This window comes from Silene latifolia, chromosome X, assembly GCF_048544455.1.
Source record: "Silene latifolia isolate original U9 population chromosome X, ASM4854445v1, whole genome shotgun sequence".
Taxonomy (NCBI): domain Eukaryota; kingdom Viridiplantae; phylum Streptophyta; class Magnoliopsida; order Caryophyllales; family Caryophyllaceae; genus Silene; species Silene latifolia.
This window is the reverse complement of record NC_133537.1, coordinates 146,053,673-146,076,034: the sequence shown is the minus strand read 5'-3', so window position 1 is coordinate 146,076,034 and position 22,362 is coordinate 146,053,673. Positions and strand designations below refer to the sequence as shown.

General features: G+C 39.4%; 1 protein-coding gene across 3 annotated transcripts in view; it reads right to left on the bottom strand.

Moving 5' to 3' along the window:
- The window catches only part of LOC141623659 (HVA22-like protein a), a 32,887-nt gene extending 11,598 nt beyond the window's left edge, over nucleotides 1–21,289 (bottom strand). Inside the window, exons 1-5 of one of the 3 annotated variants that reach the window (XM_074439780.1) lie at nucleotides 20,979–21,265; nucleotides 20,614–20,640; nucleotides 18,342–18,464; nucleotides 17,735–17,984; nucleotides 3,091–3,505 (exon numbers count right to left, since the gene is read on the bottom strand). In XM_074439780.1, the coding sequence (XP_074295881.1) occupies nucleotides 3,437–3,505; nucleotides 17,735–17,984; nucleotides 18,342–18,464; nucleotides 20,614–20,640; nucleotides 20,979–21,046 (537 nt within the window). In that variant the 5' untranslated portion in view covers nucleotides 21,047–21,265 and the 3' untranslated portion in view covers nucleotides 3,091–3,436. Of the gene's footprint in view, nucleotides 1–3,090; nucleotides 3,506–17,734; nucleotides 17,985–18,341; nucleotides 18,465–20,613; nucleotides 20,641–20,978 lie in introns of those variants that run through there. The other 2 variants (XM_074439779.1, XM_074439781.1) reach the window with 2 other exon arrangements.
- Between the last annotated feature and the right edge of the window lie 1,073 nt (nucleotides 21,290–22,362).

The following is a 22,362-nucleotide window of genomic DNA, read 5'->3' as shown; positions in this document are numbered from 1 at the left end:
GACTCGTTATGAGTATGATCAAGCTAAGATTAGCATGGCGGAGACGGCATAGTAGAATACACGAAGCACGGCACGAGAAACGAGGAAGCACGAAGGCTAGAAGTGAAAGAAGAGAAGAAATAGCATGTGAAGCAAGTTCCTCGATCGAGTCATCACTGGCTCGATCGAGCAGCTGTCCTCGATCGAGTCACCTCTGGCTCGATCGAGGAACCTCTCTGGCAGACTTATTTCCGGATTTTCCTAAAACGATTATCTTTTGTTATAAATTAGAAACTCATGTTTATTCTTAGACTACATTTTTTTTACTTTCATACTGCTGGATATTTCCTTAGAACCCTAATTTCTTCCTTGTGACGGTACTAATCTTTCCTCATTAATTAATCGTTCATTGTTTTATGTTCATCAATTATTGTTCCATGCTTTCAATCATGTTTTCATTATCAATCGTTGTTGTTATTGTTATCATCATGAGTAGCTAATCTCCTCATCTAGGATGAAGGGGATCTAGGTTAATTAAAAGGGAAAATTAATTAATTGCTATTGATATCGCTTAAGTTGTTGTTTGATTATTGTACTTCTTCTAGTTAATTAACTTGAGGCCTGAGTTATTAATTAGTGTAGCGAATTGATCCTATCGCCGACCGGGTTAGAATTAATATAGGCTGCGATAATCAAATAGATTGTATCTAATTATAGCGACCGCATGTTAGAATCGATCTAAAGGGCATAATTGAGTCGACCGATCTTATGACCTTAAACAGCTTGATAGATTTAGCAATTGATTAACAATCCCCAAATATTTGACCTAGTGAACCAGAAGTCCTAGACCTTTAATATTATTGTTTAAACCTTCATTTAATTACTTGCAATTAGTTTATTAGATCAAAACCAAACAAAACCCCCAGAAATTGGTTACCCTTAGACAACTTAAATAATTACAGACTTAGCTTTTACCGCCTCCCTGTGGATTCGATACCTGTCTTACTGCTAGCTATTCTTGTTAGTCCTGAGATAGATTTACTTTGGTTTGGTGATACGACTTTAGCCACATCATCATGTTTTATTCAATTGTAGCCATATAACATGACCACCGTGTATAACACCTTGTGACCACCATAGGACTCGTGACCTTGACCTAGGACAACCTTGGACCGCCGTGCCTCTGACATGACCCTTCCTTGATCGACGTTCACTGTGTAGGGTGGTTGATGGGGCGGTTTTCGTGCCATAGGCAGGTTGTAGTTGCGTGATTGTTACCGCGGGTTGGACCCTTGTTTGGGCATGTCGTGAGCTGGGAATGGTGGGGTTGTGATGGGGTGGCCGAGTCGACCACAGTGGAGGTGTCAGGGGTGGTGACAGCTGGTGGTTTGTGGCAGTCGTGGCGGTGAAACAGGGGAAAACAGAGGAGTTGTCATGGTTGTCTTAAGACGGGCACTGTGGCCGCATTAGTGACTGTACCGGGGAAAGGGGACCACCCCTGGAGTCACCGTGAGACAGTGGTGTCAACGGTGGTGGCTAGAGGTGGTAATGGTGGATGTGGTGGTGTTGGCGAGGGGTTCTTTACAGGGTGTTCGTCGGTGTCGGGTTTTCGATAATTAGTAGTGTTCGTGATTATTGTTGCTAGGGCGTGAGATTGTGAGTTGTAGGGGACGGTTTGGGTGGTGGTTGTTGGTTGTGGGTGTTCATCGTGGTGCGGGCTAGGAGGTGGTAGGCTTGGGTGGAGCTGATGGTGGCTAGGAGAGTCGTGAAGGAAGGGTTTTGGTGGGGTGTTGAAACACGGTGTCGACGTGTTGTATGGGTCGTGTTTGGGGTTGATTTCACGGGAAGTTCATAGGTATGGGTAGTGAGTGATTTATTTATTTTTAGGACGGTTTTTTACGTAATGATTCATATGGGAAATAATTATATAATTAAATTATAATCAAATAAATTAATATAATTAATTTAAATAATGAATATAATTTATAAATAATAATGGAAGGTAATAATTAAATTATAATATTTATGTTAGGTGACGGTTTGTGAAGAATTTATAATCGGGTTCGACTGCTTTAATTATTTGGAGCGCTTTGAGCTGCTTAATTGGATTTGCTTGCCAGGTAGGAAACTAATCAATTTTGTCTTATTTTTGTTATTGCTAAAGATGGATTAAATGTATGAGGTGGTGGATTGGTAAGGATATGTTTAACTGTTTACAGCGATCTTTTATTATCTTGCTGGATTTTCTGCCTTATGCCATTATTCTATATCATGTTGGTTTGGTTATATTACTGAGACTGTCATTATTATCGATTGTTGTTGGAGTTGAAAGATGAGTTTTGTGTGTAACCAGACTGTGTGTCTGAGGCGAGACTGTGTGTTCAGTATATCAAAACTGTGTGTCTGAGGTGGGACTGTGTATCCATTGGACTGTGTGTCCTGGAGTATGACTGTGTGTCTAGAAGTGGAGTATGACTATGTGTCTAGAAGTGGTTGTGTGCCTTGTGGCTGTGTGTCGTGGAGTGAAGTGAACGGAATTGTGGTGGTAGAATTTATTTGCGTATCAGTGATATTGCAGGTTGCTTTATTCTTATTCATTGTTATTTTCCTACTCAACTTCGTGGTTGACTGTGTATTCGTGAACACCTGTGATGAACCATAATGGGGAGCAGATTTGACAGGTATTAAAGATTAGCTGACTTGGGAGCTCATAGGGATGCGTGAGGACTTGGCCAGCTTACCTAGAAGTCTAGACCACATAGATTATTTAGTCACTTTATTTATTTCCGCTGTGAGTTGTATATTATTTCATATTAAGTTTTAGTTTGGTTAATTGTAATAAACATGTAATCGCTAATTTTTAATTTAAAATACTTTGGTTTGTTGTACTTTGTTATTCACTACTTCGGGAAACCGAGATGGGAACGCTCTTATTTACTTGGGATGTCTAGCTGAAGGCTCCTGAATAAATAGGGGTGTTACATTAGTTAATATGGTCGATTTTCGGGTTGTTTGACTCAGCTTCCTCAGGTCGAGTCAACATTTGCCAGCTCTACATTAGTCCCTCTCGCTCCCACAACTTGTTCCGAGAAGTCATAAGCAAGAAACATGAAACTCACAAAATACATGTAAAATGCACTAGATACAGCATTTAGTGAGAGATGCCGAAACTCAGTAACATTTGGTCTCATGAAACAATCTCTATATTTACATCTAATTAAGAAGTGAAGCGAAGTCAGAGAACTAAACATGACTGCTACAAGTGAAAATTTTCGAGCTCCATCCTTGGGGATCAAAACTAATCTACCAAACAAGTAGTCATGACTCATGAGAATTAAGCTACATACTCAACTATCTGCAGCAGGAGCAAAGGCTATGTATGGGTCTCTCATTTTCTTAACAAATACACTCAAATCCCAAGGAACCCCTAAGATCACGTACCACTATCTCCTCAGCTTCAATGGTACTTCTCATCCTCGTCAAAAATCATGTAGTGCTTTCTCCTTGCTTTTGCTTCTCTATCAGCCTGCACATAATTAGATTTAATAATGGATGATCGACCCAATGGTTTACGAGATACTACGATTCAAGCTACTTATGATGCAATGGTTATTCATTAATTAGTGAGAATTTAACGTCCTGGTGATAATTTCCTTGAAAAATAAATATTGGATGAATAACATTATCGTCCAGTAGCTTAAAAGGTTCCAGCTTCAGGCCAGAAGCTAAGAAGTTGTCAAGAAGTTAGCACCAGTTTATCTCAACCAACTCACTGTACCAACATATTTCCTTAAACTCCGGTGACGAATATAAGAAAAAACTCAACATACAAAAGTTATAGTTATATATTTATCTAACTGTACCAGTTTATCTCAACCAACTTGTACACCAACAATGATTGCAAATAATAACTAACCCACATACATATATATATATATATATATATATATATAGAGGCGGGATCTCGTGAGTTTGGTTCTTACGGTAAGTTGTGAGTTTGGAAAATCACAGCCACTAGATCAAAAGAAACCAAGGACTGAGATCAAAATACACAGCTGAGATTCTATTTAGCGTACTTCACTCTCTACGCTCAAAAATTCCCCCAAAAATTTCCCATGAACCCTAAAATTACCCCAAAAATTCCCCAATTTTTTCAATCGATTTCCCTAATTGCTTGCTCGATTGCTCATCAGAAACGCCGATTCTTTCTCTCGAATTCTTTATCTCGAATTCTTTATGAATGAATTTTGTGAATGAATGAATTCTCTCGAATTCTTTATGAATCACAAAATCAAAACATCGATTCTTTCTCTCGAATTCTTTTATGAATGAATTTTGTGCTTTACGGTAAGGAAGTTCGATGACGGCGCGCGACGGGGATGAACTGGCGAACAGGTGAAATGGTGAATTGTCATGCTGGTGGCGGGATATATGGTGGTGTTAATGATGGTGTTTATGGTAGCCAAATTGGTTTTTATCCGCTCATCGCCAAATTGGTTTTTCGTCAATTATTGATCAGCAGAACGAGAGTGGAGGAAAGCAGCTGTAGTAGAGGAGAAGAACAAGGAGGAAGAGGCGAAGAAGAATCATCTAACGTTGCCGTATTGTCTTCCCTCTCCCGTAACTGTCCTAATATGGAAGAGTTGGTTCTTCAAGGCTGCACAAACATAACAGACTCTGGCCTAACTCTGCTTGTTACTGGTTGTAAGCAACTCAATTATTTGCCCTTGATATAGGATGTTGTGAAGAGGTGAGTGACGCATCCTTTGGGCATTTAGGCAAAGGTGAAAACTATGCAGCCAATTTAAAGGTTCTCAAAATGTGCAACTGTCCCAAGATTACTAATAGCAATGCTAATTGATTCCTGCAAACTCCTAGAATACATTGATGTCAGGTCATGCCCACATATAACAAAGACCGGACTCCATCTTGCTGGAATCGAATTCCCCAAGACTTGTAAAGTAAACTTTAATGGCAGCTTAACAGAGCCTCAAGTTCTGCTCTGAGTACAAGGTGTTTGATAGAATGCCTGAAAGAGATGTTGCTTCTTGGAATGCTGGATTTGCTCAGAATGGGTATGCTAAGATTGCGTTAGAGTTGGTTTCGCGAATGCAGGAGGAGGATAGATTAAGGCCTGATTGGATTACTATGATTACGACTTTGCCTGCGACTACGGATATGGGTTATTTAGTTTTAGGCGCAAAAGAACTTTGTGTTAAAAAGCTTGTTGAAAATGCAGTGTAGTCATGTAACAGTGAGGTCGAGAAGAACTGATGAGTGGCTAAGGAGGTTGAGTCAAAATAGTACTCGTATCTAATTAGAGATGTCTACTCTCCCTAGTGTTAAAATTGTTTGAGGATTTTATTATATATACACTTGCCATTTAGTTTTGTCGAATTGTAAACATTTGACAATAGAGTAATACCACAATAACACCTCATTAATAATAGAATAATACCACAATAACACTACAATAACAGTAGAGTAACACCACAATAACACCAAAATAACAGCACAATAACATGTGGTAAAAAAGCGTAAAAAAATCAAAGTAGTAAAAAAAATCAAAGTGACACCGGAATAACATCATAATAACAGCAGAATAACAGTAGAATAACAACACAATAACACGGGGTAAAAAAAAAGAAAAAAAAAATCAAAGTCGTAAAAAAAATCAAAGTGGCACCGGAATAACATCACAATAACACCAGAATAACAGCACAATAACATGCGGTAAAAAAAGAGTAAAAAAATCAAAGTAGTAAAAAAAATCAAAGTAGTAAAAAATCAAAGTGACACCGGAATAACAGCAGAATAACAGTAGAATAACAGCACAATAACACGTGGTAAAAAAAAGAAAAAAAATCAAAGTCGTAAAAAAAATCCAGGTAAAAAAAAGCACAATAATAGCATAATAACACGAGGTAAAAAAAATAAGAGTAAAAAAAATCCGGTACAAAAAGAAAAAGAAAAAAAGGTAACATAATGAGTAAATTAAAGAAAAACATAAGAGAAAACAAAAATCAAAGTGGTAAAAAAAAAGCATAATAACACGAGGTGAAAAAAAAAAAGTAAAAAAATTAAAGTAAAAAAAAAGTAACATTAGAAAAAAGAGAAAATAAGTAAATGACAATGGTTTTATATGACATGTAAGATTTGATCTTGGCCACTCATCTCTAATATAATCTAGTGGCTGAGATTCCCCCAACTCACAACTCACCATAAGAACCAAAATCACCAAATCCAATCTCTATATATATATATATATAGTTTTTGGGACGATTTGGTGTTTCCCCTTCTCCTTGCCCCTTCCCCCACCGATCGGTTCCACTTACTGGTCTTCTAGTGTCGGTCCGAGTCGATCTCTTGGTTGGTTTGTTTGCTTGTAAGCCGATTGTCCTGGGGGTTTTTGTTGGAATTTGGAGTCTCGGTTTATGTCTTAGGTCTTGGGGTCTGTCGTGTGTCTCGTGAAGGCAGGTTGGGGCCGTTTGTTTCTTGGATTGGCGCGACGTCTTGGCTGGGGTGTTTGTCTCGTCTGTTGGAGAGGTGCTGGGTAGTGTGGTGTCGGGTTCTTGGGTAGTGTCGTTGGTGGGTCGGATGCGGTGGTTTCACCATTGATTAATGTGTATTTCCGTCTTTTTCTTTTTTTTGTTAATTCAAATAATAAGCTTTGGTTGTTGGTTTGGGGTGTCCTATCCCCTTACCCCCGGGGTAATTAGGATGAATGGTACTTTGCATCGGGACAGTGTTGAGCCCAACTCACTGTGCAGAGTTGGTTTTGGTTAGGGGGGTGTTTATATGGTTTCCCCCTTTGTTTTCTACCTTTTTACTCGCTTCTCTTGGTTACGAGGTTCTGGTCAGCGGGGATTGTGTCCTAAAGTGTAGGAGTTTGCTCTCCTCTGGAGACAGATTTTTGTGGTCTGTTTTCTGCCTTTTCTTTCTACGTCCTTGGGGCGTAAGTGCACTTTGTTCTCTCTCATTGGGCCAAGAGGCTCGTTGGTTTCCAGATAAGGTGTATAACACCAAGGAGATGAATCTCCGAGACCCTTTCTTGGGTTTTGTTGCAGGTATTTCTCCTACGCTACATCGATCAAGACAAACAAAGATGAGTATTTTCCTTGGGTCGGCGTTGCTCGTCCATTAGCGATTGGGGTAGATTTGGATTTTGAAGAGCGCGTTCAGACTTCCGTCTTACACCATCAACACTATCTTCTTACCCGATGCAATTTTTACTTTATTTTAGTTTATGTGATTAGTAGTAATCTAGTGTTTTATGTTGTAGTCTATAGGTATGGTTTAGTAAGTCGTGCCACTATAATGTAAAACTCTTTCTTCACAGCTGTCAAAAAAAAAAAAAAAAAAAAAAAAAAAAAAAAAAAAAAAAAAAACTTATATATATATATATATATATGGTTAAGATCAAGAGACTCCACCTCTAAAGTGTGAGTCCATAAGTCTCATTGTGAGCCTTTGGATCATGAAGATGGAGGGTTGAGATTAAACACCCGTGAGACTTTGGATCATGAAGATGGAGGGTTGAGATTAAACACCCAAAATAGTCATTAATAAGTTAATTTACCACTCTCTCTCTACCTATACTAATTAGTTACTAACTCTTCCTAATTAACTACTAATTTAATATATATACTTTTTCAAACACTCACTTCTCTCTCATCTCCCCCAATTACACTCATTTTATCTCTCAAAAACCAAACAAATTAAAAACCTAAAAAATCAAAAAAAAAAATCCCTCATCTTCCTCACCAACCCTCCCCCACCGGTCACCACCCACCCCCACGGCCACCACACCCCACAACCGCCCATCACCACAACCCACCACCACAACCACACCTCCTCTCCCACCAACACAACCCACCACGACCTCCAACCGCCACCAACACCATTATCCTCTCCCCCACCCCGACATCCACCAGCCCCACCACCTCCCTCCCCTTCTTTTCATTCCAGATCTGACGGCCACCAGCCCTCACGGCCACCGCCCTTCTCGCCTCCTCCAACACCGCCACCTACAACAACCACACCAACAACGCCATCCTCTTCTCCACCACCCCGACCTCCACCGTTTTTTACCACTGCCAACCGCCACTAACCTAGACGCCCACCACTGCCGCTCCTCCTCCTCTCTTCCGTCCTTTTTTTTTCTTTCTTCCTTACCAGATCTGGTTGCTCGTTTTGTTTGTTTTTTTGTTTTCTTTTTTTCTTCCGTCGGCCTACCAAAATCATCCATAAATCCGAAAGAGTGATGGAGTTTTTTTGCCGCTTGATAAAAATGGTGATGGTAGAATCATAGCTAATACTCTATTATTTACTTTTTGGGTAAATAGCTACTCATGTAAATGATGTACATAATGTGAATATACACAACAATAAGAAATCAATAAGAAATAGCTACTTGTTTTTTTCATTATTCATTCCCAGATCTAGTTATTGTGTGTTTGTTTTATTTTTATTTTTTTCTTTTCTTCTTTTTCCCAGATTTGGGGTGTTTTTCCTGTATTTTTTTACCTTCGATATATTTTTAATGTTGTTATATCGTATTCATTATTATTATTTTTTTAATTTTAATTTTTTCTCTAGTCTCTTTTTTAAAGTTGTCTTTTTCCATTTATTTTTTTCAGATTTGTTTATATTTTTGTTTTATGAGATCTTGTTTATTTTTGTGAGATATTTTTATTTTAATCTTAGATCTAGGTTTTGAAAAGTTAAAAGTAGATCTATTAAAATTTGTTGATTTTTTAAGTTAAAGTTACATTTTTCTCTATTAGAATTACACTTATCTCTACTAAAGTTACATTTTTTCTCTATCAGAATTACATTTATCTCTATTAAAGTTACATTTTTTTCTCCATTAAAGTTACACTTTTCTCTATTGAAGTTACAGTTTTCTCCATTAAGGTTACACTTAGTCTATTAAAGTTACAGTTTTCTCTATTAACGTTACACTTATTTCTATTAAAGTTACATTTTTCTCTATTAAAGTTACACTTGTTAAAGTTAAAGTTTTATCTATCAAAGTTACAGTTTTATCTATTAAAATTACAATTTTCACTATTAAAATTACACTTTTCTCTATTAAAGTTACACTATTAAAATTACAGTTACAGTTTTCTCTATTAAAGTTACACTATTAAAATTACAGTTACACTTTTCTCTATTAAAGTTACAGTTTTCTCTATTAAAGTTACACTTATTAAAATTGCAGTTTTATCTATTAAAATTACATTTATCTCCATTAAAATTACACTTTTTTCATTAACGTTACACTTATCTCATAAGGTTACACTCTCAATTGACTAAAATTATATTCTCAATGAACTAAAGTTACAATTATCTCTAATATGGACTAAGGTTACACTCTCAATGGACTAAAATTTACATTCCCAATGGACTAAAGTTACACTTTTTATATGGACTAAAGCTACACTCTCAATAGACTAGGTTATACTCTCGTTGGACTAAAGTTACACTTCTAAAAGATTAACGTTACACTTTTTTTTGTTAGAATTACACTCGCAAAAGACTAAAATTACAAAAATACAAAATATTATTCGTCAAAATCACTCGAAAAAGACGGAAGTTAAACTCGTAAAACGCAAAATTCTCGTAAACTTTCTGTAAAATTACAAATTTCAAAATAATATCTGTCAAAACCGCTTCTTTTTGTTAAATTTACACTGTTTTTTGTTAAAATTACACTCGTAAAAGACTAAAGTTACATTTGTAAAACGGTAAAAGTGTTACAAAATTTGTATAAACTTTGAAACATAAGAAGACAAAAGGTAGTGTTAATTGTGTATGATAATGAATTAGTGAATGTATAATTAAAGCTAGAGAGAGAGTCAATTAATTAGTGTTAAGTGTGTTTCTTGTTTTAATCTCAACCATCTACAACCATCTACAATGCTTGATCTAAGGGTTGTGGACTTGTGGTGAGGACTTAGGGACTCAATCTTTTTTGGGGACTCATAAAACCTCACTCTATATATATATATATATATATATATATATATATATATATATATATATATATATATATATATATATATATATATATATATATATATATATAGAATTAGGATCACATAAGTCCACCCTATCTTTTTGAGTCTTGTGAGTCCACTTATGTATCACACGCTCAACACAAAAATATCACGATTTTTTTTATAAGTTGTTTAGTAGAACCCGTGATATTGTATCGAGTCTCCGAGTCCAAAAAAGAGTATCACAAGTTATACAAAACAATATCATACCTTACAATAAACAATACCACTGGTTCTACTGAACAATATCATGGGTTATATTATACAATATCACACCACCGAACTTAACTCGTCTTTCGGTCTTTCACCATCTTCATTGTCAGTCATTTTATAGGTTTTGACAGTTTGAGATCTGTTTGCTACATCTCCAATTGACTCATTCTTAAGGCAATTTAGCCGTGAATACAAAAATTGTAAGAGAGCTCATTGTCCTGTAACCACATATTGTTGTCATTGAAGAAGCGGTGGTTATAAGATGTGTTAATCGGGTTATATCGGTTGATTCTCGGCTAATTTAAGTTCTTTTTGTCTTGGGTTGAGTTGTTTTGTGAGATCGGCTAGTAATATATCGAAACGTGAGCACGACATAGTGTAAAAATTCAAGTATTTGCCATTCAAGTACGAGAGTACGAGACTACGACTGTAGAACATTAATGTTCTTAATCACGGGTATGAAGATCATGGTCTAGGAAAACAAAGAATTGAAAAGCTATCGATTTGCAAGACGGTGCCATATCACTTGTTAATTTCCAACTTGGTTCTATCCTCATTGGCTGATAGCTTAAGTCGTTTGTCTCATTAAATTGTTGGACGCGGTATTAATAAGCAATCTATAATCGTATCTTATGACGGCATGGAATCTTCATCAAAGTTCCAAATTATTAAAACGACAGATTTGTGTCTTTGACCCACTTTATATTCGGGAATGAATGTTTATTTTTATTTGGAATTAAATACTTTTCTAAATATCTGCTACAAAAAGCAAAGCAAAAACATACATCCAGTGATTTATAAGTTTAATCGGTTCATTAATGAAGACTCAAAGCTTAGTTCGGTTCTTGTTTATGAACACTACTATATTGTTATTCAATTCGTGATATTCTTGTGTACAACGTGTGATACATAAGTGGACTCATGGGACTCAAAAATATAGTTGGACTCACCGGATCTTGCCTCTATATATATATATATAAACAGTTTTCAGTAATGAGTAGATAATTAGAGTCAACATACACCTCACCCTCTCCAATTACTCTAATTAGAATACAATAACTTGTGCATAAAGCCTCGAGAGAGAGAATGAGTGTTTTTCTAGAGAAATAAAATACAATGAGAGACCCAAACATCAACCCAGCTACTCAACCGGACCACCACAAATCCCCACTTCTGAGACCTTCTGCCCAACTGCATGCTGCCATCCCCACCCTCTCCACCACCCTCTCCGGTTGTTCATCTGTGAGCACCGCGCACGCTGGCCATCAACCTCGACCAAACCCCAAACCCTGATCCAACACCTCAACCATTCCCCACCACCAGACCAATACCAGAAATAACCCCTGAATCAACCTCCACCACCCCGACCACCTACAAATCCGCCCTTACTAATTCCTTACTTAACCCCCAACCAAAAACCACCACCACAAAATTCCCAATCTTCTCACCACCAATCCCTGGCAAAACACCTTCCAGGAGTGAACCCGCCATTGATCTACCACCGCAAGTCCTATCCTCAATCCGATCCAAATGGGAAAACTCCCTAATCATCAAGTTAACTGGAAAATCAATTGATTCTGCCCATCTTGCTACTTCCATTAGAAATTTGTGGAATTGCAAGAACAATTTGCAATTAATTGGTCTTGGAAAGGGGTTTTATTCATGCAAAATCGATTCCAATTTGGATCTTACCCGCATCAAGGAGAACAGACCTTGGTTCGTTCAAGGGAACTATCTTCGTGTTCAACCGTGGATCCCCAATTTCTAACCTTCCACGGCGTCAATCACCTCAATCCCTACTTGGTTAATCCTCCCCGAACTCCCAATTAAATACCACCGCGTTGATATCCTCAAAGCCATTGGAAATTCCATCGGGATTTTCATCAAACACGACCCAAATGGTCTTCACAGAAATAATGCGCGTTTTACGCGAATTTCCGTCCACTTGGACCAGTCCAAACCAAACCAATCCCTGACACCGTGTGGCTTGGAAACTTCCGGCAGGAAATCAAACTGGCGGAAAAACAAATTTACTGGCGATCTTGCCATGGTTTTTGCAAGGGCCTGTGTGCTGGTTCTGATGAAACTGCTAAACCGTCACCATCAACAAAAGTCGAAGACAACGTGCCTTTTTCTGTTGACTCTGCTGCAGAGAGTGACCCGTCTTTGTCCTCTTCTGACAATTGGAGTATTGTACCTTTCAAAGTCCAAGGTATGCTTCCTTTAGCCCCACCTTTTCTTCCTCTTCCTCCTGCCCCCACAACTTTAAAAACTTACATTCCTTGTGTTACTACCTTTCCTGACACTAGCCCTACCCCTCCTCTCCCTAATCCTAAACCTTTTTTTGACCGACTTTTTTTTCTTCCCCCCCCCCCCCCCACCTCTATTTTCACTCAACCTCCCTTTTCCCCATTTATCCCCTTCTTCCCTCCTCCCCTTATAAAAAACAAAACAAAAAAATTAACCACAAAAATTATTCCCTCAAACAATGACGCCTCTGTCTCCTCCCCCCTCCCCCCTCCCCCCTCCCCACCACAACAAAACAATTCCCCTTACCTAACCCTCACCATTCCCTCCTCCTACCTTCAACCAACGCCGCTCTTCCAACCACCGCCCAACCTACCCCAAGCTCCTCTAAAAATCTTACTTTTTCCCGTGGATGCGATTCCCGTGGATTACTACCAACCCCCAACCCCAACTATCACCCTGCCAGAAACTCTAATCAACGACAACACCTTCACCCAAGAACATTGCCTCGTCTCGCGTCAGGCAACCATTTGCAACCTTCGAGCCATTCTCGCATCATTGGTTGTACCACCGGAGCTCCAGTTCATATTGGATCCTATGCCCATCTTGCCTCGATTGAGGAGAATCTATCTATTGAGTTTGACATCCAAGGACCTCCGAACTGCGAGCTTCTCAAACTCAGTAGTGATCTTTTGAACAGCAACCTGATTGAATGTCGTGGACTTGTGGGTCAGTTGGATCAAGTCCTGGGCTCGGACCATCGAGAGCTCATCTTGACTCGTTCCGGGTTGAACCACAACCCTCTCAGCGAGTGCCAAAACCACGTGGCAGGCATGGCAGAGGACGAGGGTAACTAGTCTGCCCCCGTCGATCCCTTCAACCCATTTCTCCTACCCAATAACATGAATATCTTATATTGGAACTGTAGAGGCATTGATAGACCCTCCTTCCGTACCCATCTTTCCTACCTTATCAACGCCCACAACCCTGCTATTGTAATCCTTTCCGAGACCAGAGTTCGATCCCCCAACTCCCTGGCCATCGTGCATAGGCTCTCTTTTGACTCCTATGAGATCTTGGACCCGGTGGGGTTCACTGGTGGCATCATCATCCTTTGGAATGCGGGAAAGGCGGTCATCTCTCTTCTGAACAAAACCAACAAATTGATTAATGTGGTGGTCTAGGTACCTATCACTTCCTTTCTCTTCTTACTTTCCGTGGTTTATGAGAGCCCAAAATTTAGGTTTCGAAAAAACTTGTGGAATGACCTTGTCAATGTTTCTATTAATCATGATCTCCCTTGGGTCTGTTTAGGCGATTTCAATGAAGTCACTTGTAGTGCCGATAAAATTGGGGGCAGGGGCATTAAGATTAATAGAGTGAACCTTTTCAAGTCTTCCCTTGACTCTTGCAATTTAATTGACATTGGCTTTTCCGGACCTAAATTCACTTGGACGAATAGGAGGCGTCTTAATCATATTTTAGAACGTCTGGACCGTGTCCGGGTTAACCAAGCTTGGATGGACCATTACCCGAACTCTCATAATTACCATCTGACCCGTCTCTCTTCTGACCATTGCCCCATTATTCTCAAGACTTCCCTCCCCCATCACCCTGCTCCTAAGTCCTTTAAGTTTGAATCCTTTTGGACGTGCGAACAGTCTTTTTACCCTCTCGTGGCCTACACTTGGCCATCTTTTACCGACTGTATCCCGGCTAGACTCACTAACCTCAGCTTGACCATTTCCGACCTGGCTAATGTGATCTTCGGCAATCTCCCCAAAAGGAAAAATAGACTCACCTCTCGCTTACTTGGTGTCCAACGCAACTTGTGCACTAATCCCAACTCTGATTTTCTCCTGACCCTCAATGACTCCCTCACTCATGAACATGAACTTAACTGCATTCTGGATTTTGAACATTTGTATTGGAAAGATCGTTCCCACATCAGTTGGCTTACTGACGGAGACCGCAACACCTCCTTCTTCCAAAAATCTGTTACTCTTCGGAGAAGCTTCAACTGCATCCTCTCCCTTACCAACAATGCTGGTCTTGTTATCACGGGCCATAATGCCTTGAACAACCACATTACTCAATATTTCACCAATCTTTTCACTTCTGGCAAGGACGTCTCTTACCTTGTCCCTCCCTCTACCCCTTCACATTTTGGGCCCCCCTTCACCACGGCCTTCCTGATCCCCTCTGCTGATGAAATCTGTGCTGCTCTTTTCTCTCTTGGCTCCGACAAGGCTCCGGGACCGGATGGTTTCCATGCGGGCTTTTTCAAGAGATGCTAGGACATCATCAAATCCGACTTTATCCCCTTTATTCAAAATATCTTCCACTCAAAAACCGTTCCCGCGTCTATCAATATGACTTCCATCTCTCTTATTCCAAAAATCCCCTCTCCCCAATCCATCAAAAACTTTCGACCCATCAGTCTTTGCAACACCACATATAAGATGGTCACCAAGATCATTGTTAACCTTCTCAAGCCCCTTATGCACTCTCTGATTTCCCCTAACCAAGGGAGCTCCATTCCTGGAAGGGGAACCGACACTAACTTCATCATCGCTTCTGAGATCCTCCACTCTATGAACACCTCCAAGAGTAAGCTCGGCTGGTTTGCTCTTAAACTTGATCTTGAGAAGGCCTTCAATAGACTTGAATGGGACTTCATCAGATCCTGCCTAATCTCGGTCAACATCGACCCTGAAACTATATCTCTCATTATGAGCTGCATATCCACGGCCTCTGCTTATGTCACCTTCAATGGCACTCCTCTTGACAATTTCCTTCCCTCTCGTGGAATTAGGCAAGGTGATCCTCTCTCTCCTTATCTCTTCATTATCTGCATGGAAGCCCTCTCTCGCCTCATTCACCAAGCCTGCCGCGACACCGAGTGGACCCCATTTCCCCTTGAAAAAGGTGGAGTGTCTTTCTCTCACCTTCTCTTTGCCGGTGACATCCTAGTCTTTGGCAGAACCTCGGAAAAGAACTTGCGTGCTCTTCAAGACACCACTCTCCTTCTGTTCTAACTCAGGTTCTAACTCAGGACAGAAGATCAAAAGATCAACTGCTCTAAAAGCAAAATCACCTTCTCCAAACACACCCCCTCTCCCGAAGCCACCCTTTTCGAAGACGCCCTCGGCATCAAAAGAACCAACAGCCTTGGTACTTATTTAGGTTTCCCCCTCCTGGGGAAAAAACCTAAGCGAGCTGATTTACATTTCATCTTCGATAACATTAAGTCAAAATTAGCCACTTGGAAGTCCCGGTTTCTCTCTCTCTCTAGAGCCGGCAGAATCTGCCTTATCAAATCTACCATCAACGCTATTCTCAATCATGCGATGCAATGTATCCGACTCCCCTCCTCTATTCTTCGCGACATTGACAAGATCACTAGAAGTTTCCTCTGGTCAAGCCAGTCCGCTAGTAAACTTCATCCGGCTAATTGGGATCTTGTCACCCTCCCCCTCTCTCTTGGCGGTCTTGGAATTAAGGCCGCTGAGCCTCTTAATGATGCTCTCTCAACTAAACTCAGTGCTAACGTCCTTCTCAACAATTCTTCTACCGCCGCCAAGGCCCTTCACCTTCTCAACAATTCTTCTACCGCCGCCAAGGCCCTTCACAGTAAATATTGTACTCCCTCCCGACATTCCTTCTCTTGTGGCTCCCACATTTAGAAGAGCGTTGGAAGAGGTTGGAATATCCTTAAAGACCACCTCTCCAGGTCCATTGGGGACGGCTCCACCATTAGGCTTTGGGACGACCCTTGGTGTTGCCTCGGTCCCCTTAGAAATCTTATTCTTGGCCCCCTTAATCTTTCTTCCTCTACTGCCAGATTATGCTTCATCATCTCTAATGGAGTTTGGGCCCTCGATTCCCTTGATTTTGTCCTTCCTGATCATGTCATCACCAACATTCTCTCCATCCTCATCCCGTCTGCACCAAGACCTGATACACTGACCACCTCCCTCGCCCCCAGAGGCAAATTCTCTATTAGTGAGACATATTCTTCCCTGTGTCGTCCGACCCTTACCCTTACCCCTCCTACCTTTTCACCTGACCTGAGCTGGCTTTGGAACCTTCCAACTCAACCGAGGATCAAAGTTTTCCTTTGGCTTGTGTGGTGGAATAAGCTACCACACAAAGCTTCCCTCTTTGGGAAGAATATCTTGCCCTCCCAATCCCTCTATTCCCGAGACCTCTCTTTATGCCCTCCGTGATTGCAGCTTTGCCTCTCACTCTTGGACTATCCTCAATGTCCCTGACTCTTTTTCACCGCTGACCTCCAGCAGTGGATTTTTGACAATTGCACCTCCCAACCCCCTAGCTGGATTACCCTCTTCACCTTCGTCCTTTGGCGCCTTTGCCTTATACGCTGTGATTTAACCTTCTCCACTCCCACCTCTCTCTCCCCTTCCACTTTCTGTACTTCGGTCACCTCCCAAACCCTTGCCTGGACCCGTGCCTCTAACTGTTCCCACACTACCCCACTTACGATTACCACCCACCATGATGCATTTTGCTACCCTTTGAGCTGGGCCCTTCCGCCGCTTGGTTGGCTAAAAACCAACGTTGACGCGACTTTTTCCCCCTCTTCTTACTTAGCTAGCCTGGGGTGTGTCATCAGAGACAGAGACGGTTTTGGTTCCTGGGTTTTAGGTTGGTCCACCCGCTTCATTGGTCATAACCCTTACATTTGTGAGGTCCTTGCCATTCGTGATGGGATTTTACGCTCTAGAGTCCATGTGAATAATGTCCTGATTGCCTCTGACTCTCTTGATGCGGTGACCTCCATTTTACGCGCCTCTGCCCCCTATGGACCGTTTACTAACATTATTCTTGAGTGTAGGACCCTCTTGCAGGACTCCCCCCATTTGAAACTTGTTTTTGAGAAGAGAACGGCCAACCGTGTCGCGGATGCCATTGCTCATCACTCCATTCGGGACACTAGCTCTTCTTTGGGTTGTTTTGAGTGGGATCATCCCCCTCCTTTTGTTGTAGATCTTTGTACTTCGGACTCTGTTTTGGCTTGTGCGCCACTTTCCCCCGACCCACCCCCGTGATGTAATCTTAACACTTGTCTTTTATTTATTTATTGCTCCTTTCTTCCCAAAAAAAAAAAATACACTCCTTGTAACTTGAAAAGTGTTAATTTGATCATTCTGCTGCTGATTAATAACAATTATAGGTTTCTTATTAGCAACAAAAAATGAAGAGTTATATACCTTTCTGATGAGCCTCTGAATTGCATCAGTACCGTTCTCTTCAATATACCTCTCTGCAGCAGATAAAACATCATCTTGTTTTTTGAAAGAAGGTATTTTCTTGGGTATATACCAAATTGTTGAAGTAGTTGCTTGAGGGTTCATATAGAACGGTCTAATGAAATTCTTATAAACATAAGTCGCGCCATTGAATTGCGGTAGGACCAACCAGCAGGTGAAAAATAGTTTAGCATAGCTCCATATAGGGAACCTGTGACACATTATTTCTTCATATTCAATTCACCCATTATCGTAATACTTGGGTTTAGAGCCCAAGGTTAGGTAATAGTGATTCTTGTTATTTTTCTTCAATCATCACAAAGATATGACAAGAGTATGTGGGTTCAAACATGCACCTATGTAACATCAATTATTTATTATTTTATTTGTAAGCAAATGTGTCACTGGAATTACCCCTAATCATTTTGATTCGAGCGCCTAATCACAGAACTCGAGTTCAAAACCTGGGGATTGTTAAACTCATAAGAGAGAGTCTTGCCGCTTTGTGTTTTACTTGACAAAGAAAAAGTATGATATACGCATGTATAAGTATAAAAGCAATGCTTACCATTCGAGAACTTTAGCAAAAGAAAGTTCAAAGATGGTGATCAAGGAATACAACACCCAATATGTAAGCCATTGTTGGTCATCTGCTCGCGAGCCGCTTTCTATGGCTTTGATTGAGGCATATCTATCAATATTAAAGAGTTAAAAGTCATTTAACAGGTGGTCAACTAATTCTTCAGGAGATCATCCTAAACGTACAAAAAGCTAAGGATCCATACCAAACTCATGTGTATTGTCCTCTATGATCTATGGGTTCTCCTATGTGAAATAGAGGGTTGCTATGCACCTCCTCCTTCCAACCTTAACCCTTTACTCTCTCAGAATCGATTAAATTTCACGAATCAGTGTATTTTAAAGTTAAGTTAGGTTTAAGTTGACACAAGGTTGATAGTATTTGCTATAGTATGAGTTGTGTTGTACTCCGTATTAATGTTTGGTCATGGATCATGGAATAGTGAAATGAATACATGCAAAAGAATAAGTAAGATCAACGGATGAACCATTGTCATGTATGACTTATGAGTTGGAGCAATCACTTATTAGTATAGTGTTTATTTCATTTGTTAAAGAAGAATGTACATGAAGGCAAACAAATAATTGGGACGGAGGGAGTACATCATTTCGCTATTAGTAAAGCATAATTTCACGTGCGTAGAAGGAATAGAAGTTTTTGCTTAAGTGAGGTTCAAACCCAAACTATTTAATAAAATAGGGCGGTTTTCAAACTATTTACCAAAAATGGGTCTACGTCATCATTTCCGCTTTTTTTCTTTTCTTTTTTTTTTCTAAAGTTGTATATATCTCGCTGTCCCAGACAGCGAGATACTATGAAAACCGAGCATTTAGAATGCGAAGAAAAATGAGTTGTAGTTAATCGCTAAGTGGGATAGCGAGATATTACGGACTCAATTTTATAAAACCATCAATTAGGGCTGTTCACTCAGTGGTCCGGACTAAAGACCAGACCAAACCTCCAGTCCACGGTCCACCTATTTACTCTACTTTGGTCTTCGGTCCGGTCCTGGACCGACCCGAATAGACCGCGGACCGGACCATGGACCGAAGTTATGTAATAAAAGAATTTTTAAATTTGTAATATTATTGATTTTATTTTCTACTTTGTTTACATGTATTATAAGATGTGTAATTATGTAGTTAAATCTTGTACGGAAATGATGTTGTTTATTTTGATCATTACGAACTTCTCGAGTTCTAGTTTTATATGCTAAAATATGTCAAATCACAATAATATTTGGTCCACTTTGGTCCATTTGATCTGGTCCGGTCCGGTCCACGTGTTTTTATGGTCCGGTCCGGACCGGACCAATATTAATATGGTCCGGTCCTCGGTCCACCTCTTAACCCTTATTGGTCTTCGGTCCAGAGAGTTTGGTCCGGTCCGGTCCCGGACCAATGAACACCCCTACCATCAATCCCCCTTTCACTTCATTTAAGCGTTTAAAAAAAAAAAAAATACCCCCAGACCAATTGAAACCCTAAAAATCAAAATTCTTCCAAATCATTCTAATTAAACCCAAATCAATCCTTCCATCTCTTTCAACCATATTATAAGGTAAACAAGTTCTCTTCTTGTTAGTGTTGTTATTAAAATCTTTCTCATTGCAATTAGAAGTAGATTTATAATTGATTATATGTATTTTTCTCCTTTTGCATATTAGAGCTAGTATCTCGCTATCTAGGACAGCGATACACTGAAGACAATATGTAATGAGAAACATGCAGAATGTTTCTATTTTCTGAGCCTCACATAGTCGCTATATCAGAGAGTGAGAAATGGTGCAGCAAGTATATCGCTATCCCAAACAGCGAGACATTACATGCGTAATTTAAGTGCCATTCTGGATGGATTCTGGCTGCTCGGTTTTCCTAGTATCTTGCTGTCCGCGACAGCGAGATATATACAGCTTTAAAAAAAAAGAAAAAAAACGGAAATGATGACGTGGACCCATTTTTGGTAAATTGTTTGAAAACCGCCCTATTTTGTTAAATAGTTTGGGTTTGAACCCCAATTAAGGAAAAACTTTGAAGGAATATCCAATGTTGTTTATGTGCACATTTTAATGTGTATAAATGTTCCAGAAGTTAAGCCAAACTAATTAACTCCGTAAGTTGGATTAAGTGAAAACCTAGGCATTGAAACATTGTAAAGTACGGAGTACTGGAGTAGTAGTAGTTGTTGTAGTAGCGGTATAACTGAAAGCCTAGGGACGGAAAATATTGAAATGATAATGAGATACGGAAATAATACTTACAGAGGATAAACAAGAGCTACTAGCGGCCTGCAAACAGATATACAGCTTATTCAGATTTTTATAATATAATATAACTTGTAGGAAAATGTTACAAGTGCTAACTAACAAACTCTCAAGCATATGCATTACATATTAGTACTACTGCTTTAGATTCTTTACCGGACAAAAATAGTTTTAACACATACATACATACATACATACCCATTTCAACAACTTAACACAACTTCATTATATTGCTCAAAAACTAAAGGAAAAGTACTCCTTCCTTCCGTCCCGATCATTTATTTATTTAGGTGAGAACAATTTGTTAGAAAGCACATACTATTGTTGGCGAAAAAATGAAGGGAAAGTGAGAAGAAACGTACCCAGCAAGGACATCAAAGTTTTTAGCAACAACAGTCAGAAAACTATTGTTGGCATTACCAGAACCCATTACTACTTTACTTTAGCTCCCTTCCTCGAGTATTTGTTGGTGGGAAAGGAAAAGGGAAGATGAGAAAAATGAAGGGATTTAGGTTTTCCTTTCCTAAGATTCTCTCTTGTTTGTGTAAAAAGTCCAAGTGAGCAGGACATCAAAAAAGTAAAGAGTGTTTGTCCCATGTGTGAAAAGATGTCTAGAGAAAGGAATTTTGTGGCATCATTAGACCCGAGGCACCGATTTTGGGCACTCCTGCTTTCTTTTTTTCGACAATTGTACTCCTGCTTTCTTAATACAACTGCTCAGCTGGAGACCATACCCTTCTATAGTTCTATCTTTAAATTACAAGTATTTTCAAAAGTTTGTGACGGCTTAAATATCACCAACATGGTGCCTGTGTCTAGGAAATCATAAATGATTTGTCCTATCTGATGTAAAATTAACAAGGAGTTTTCACGATTTTAGAGTATTATTTTGCAACGGAATTTAAAAGTAATATTTTTTGTGTTTTTGTATGTAAAATAAAACAAAAATAAAGGATATGAAGTGAATTGTTCCCCTTCCTCTCAAGAAATTCGAAACAACACACAACTAACACTCAACCTCGCAAGGAAAAATGGTAACTATCTCACCCTCGCAAGAATGAAATAACAATCTTATAACTCGCAATCTTATAACTTGCAAGCTATAAAACACACAAGTATAAAACTTGAATTAAACTCTCTCATTGATTATTTAAAACTGATTACAAAGACCCTTATTTATAGTGCTTTATAGTGCTAGGATTGACATCATATTCCTAATAGAAGATAATAAAAATTTTCCTGAACTAAATATGAAATAATAACTATTCTAGTTACAATTAGGAAACTAGCTTTCCTAAACTTATTTGGAAACAATTAATAACCAACTGACTCGAATTAGGAAACTAATAACTAGACTCGATTTAGGGAAGTAACAATTCCATTCGTCCTTTGATTGTCTTAGTTCGTCCAATTTCCGTCATCCGTGTAAAATCTGGACAGCTCACCTTAAAACGACCATATCTCCTTCGTTACTTAACCAAATAAAGCGTGTGACCACTTGTTGGAAAGCTTACATCATACTTTCATTTTAAACAGGAATCACACCAAAATTAGCCATATTTTAAGAGATATTTTGCTTTTTAATCAAGTGAACGAATCTGAAAGACAAGAGTGACTTGAACTTGCGTTTTGAGCTTGCCAATGTCCCCCATGTATCAGTATCTATCCATATAGGTTGACTTGACTCCGTCACAAGTTTGTGACAGATATCGGCCGTCACAAATGAGGATTTGTGATCTTTAAAAA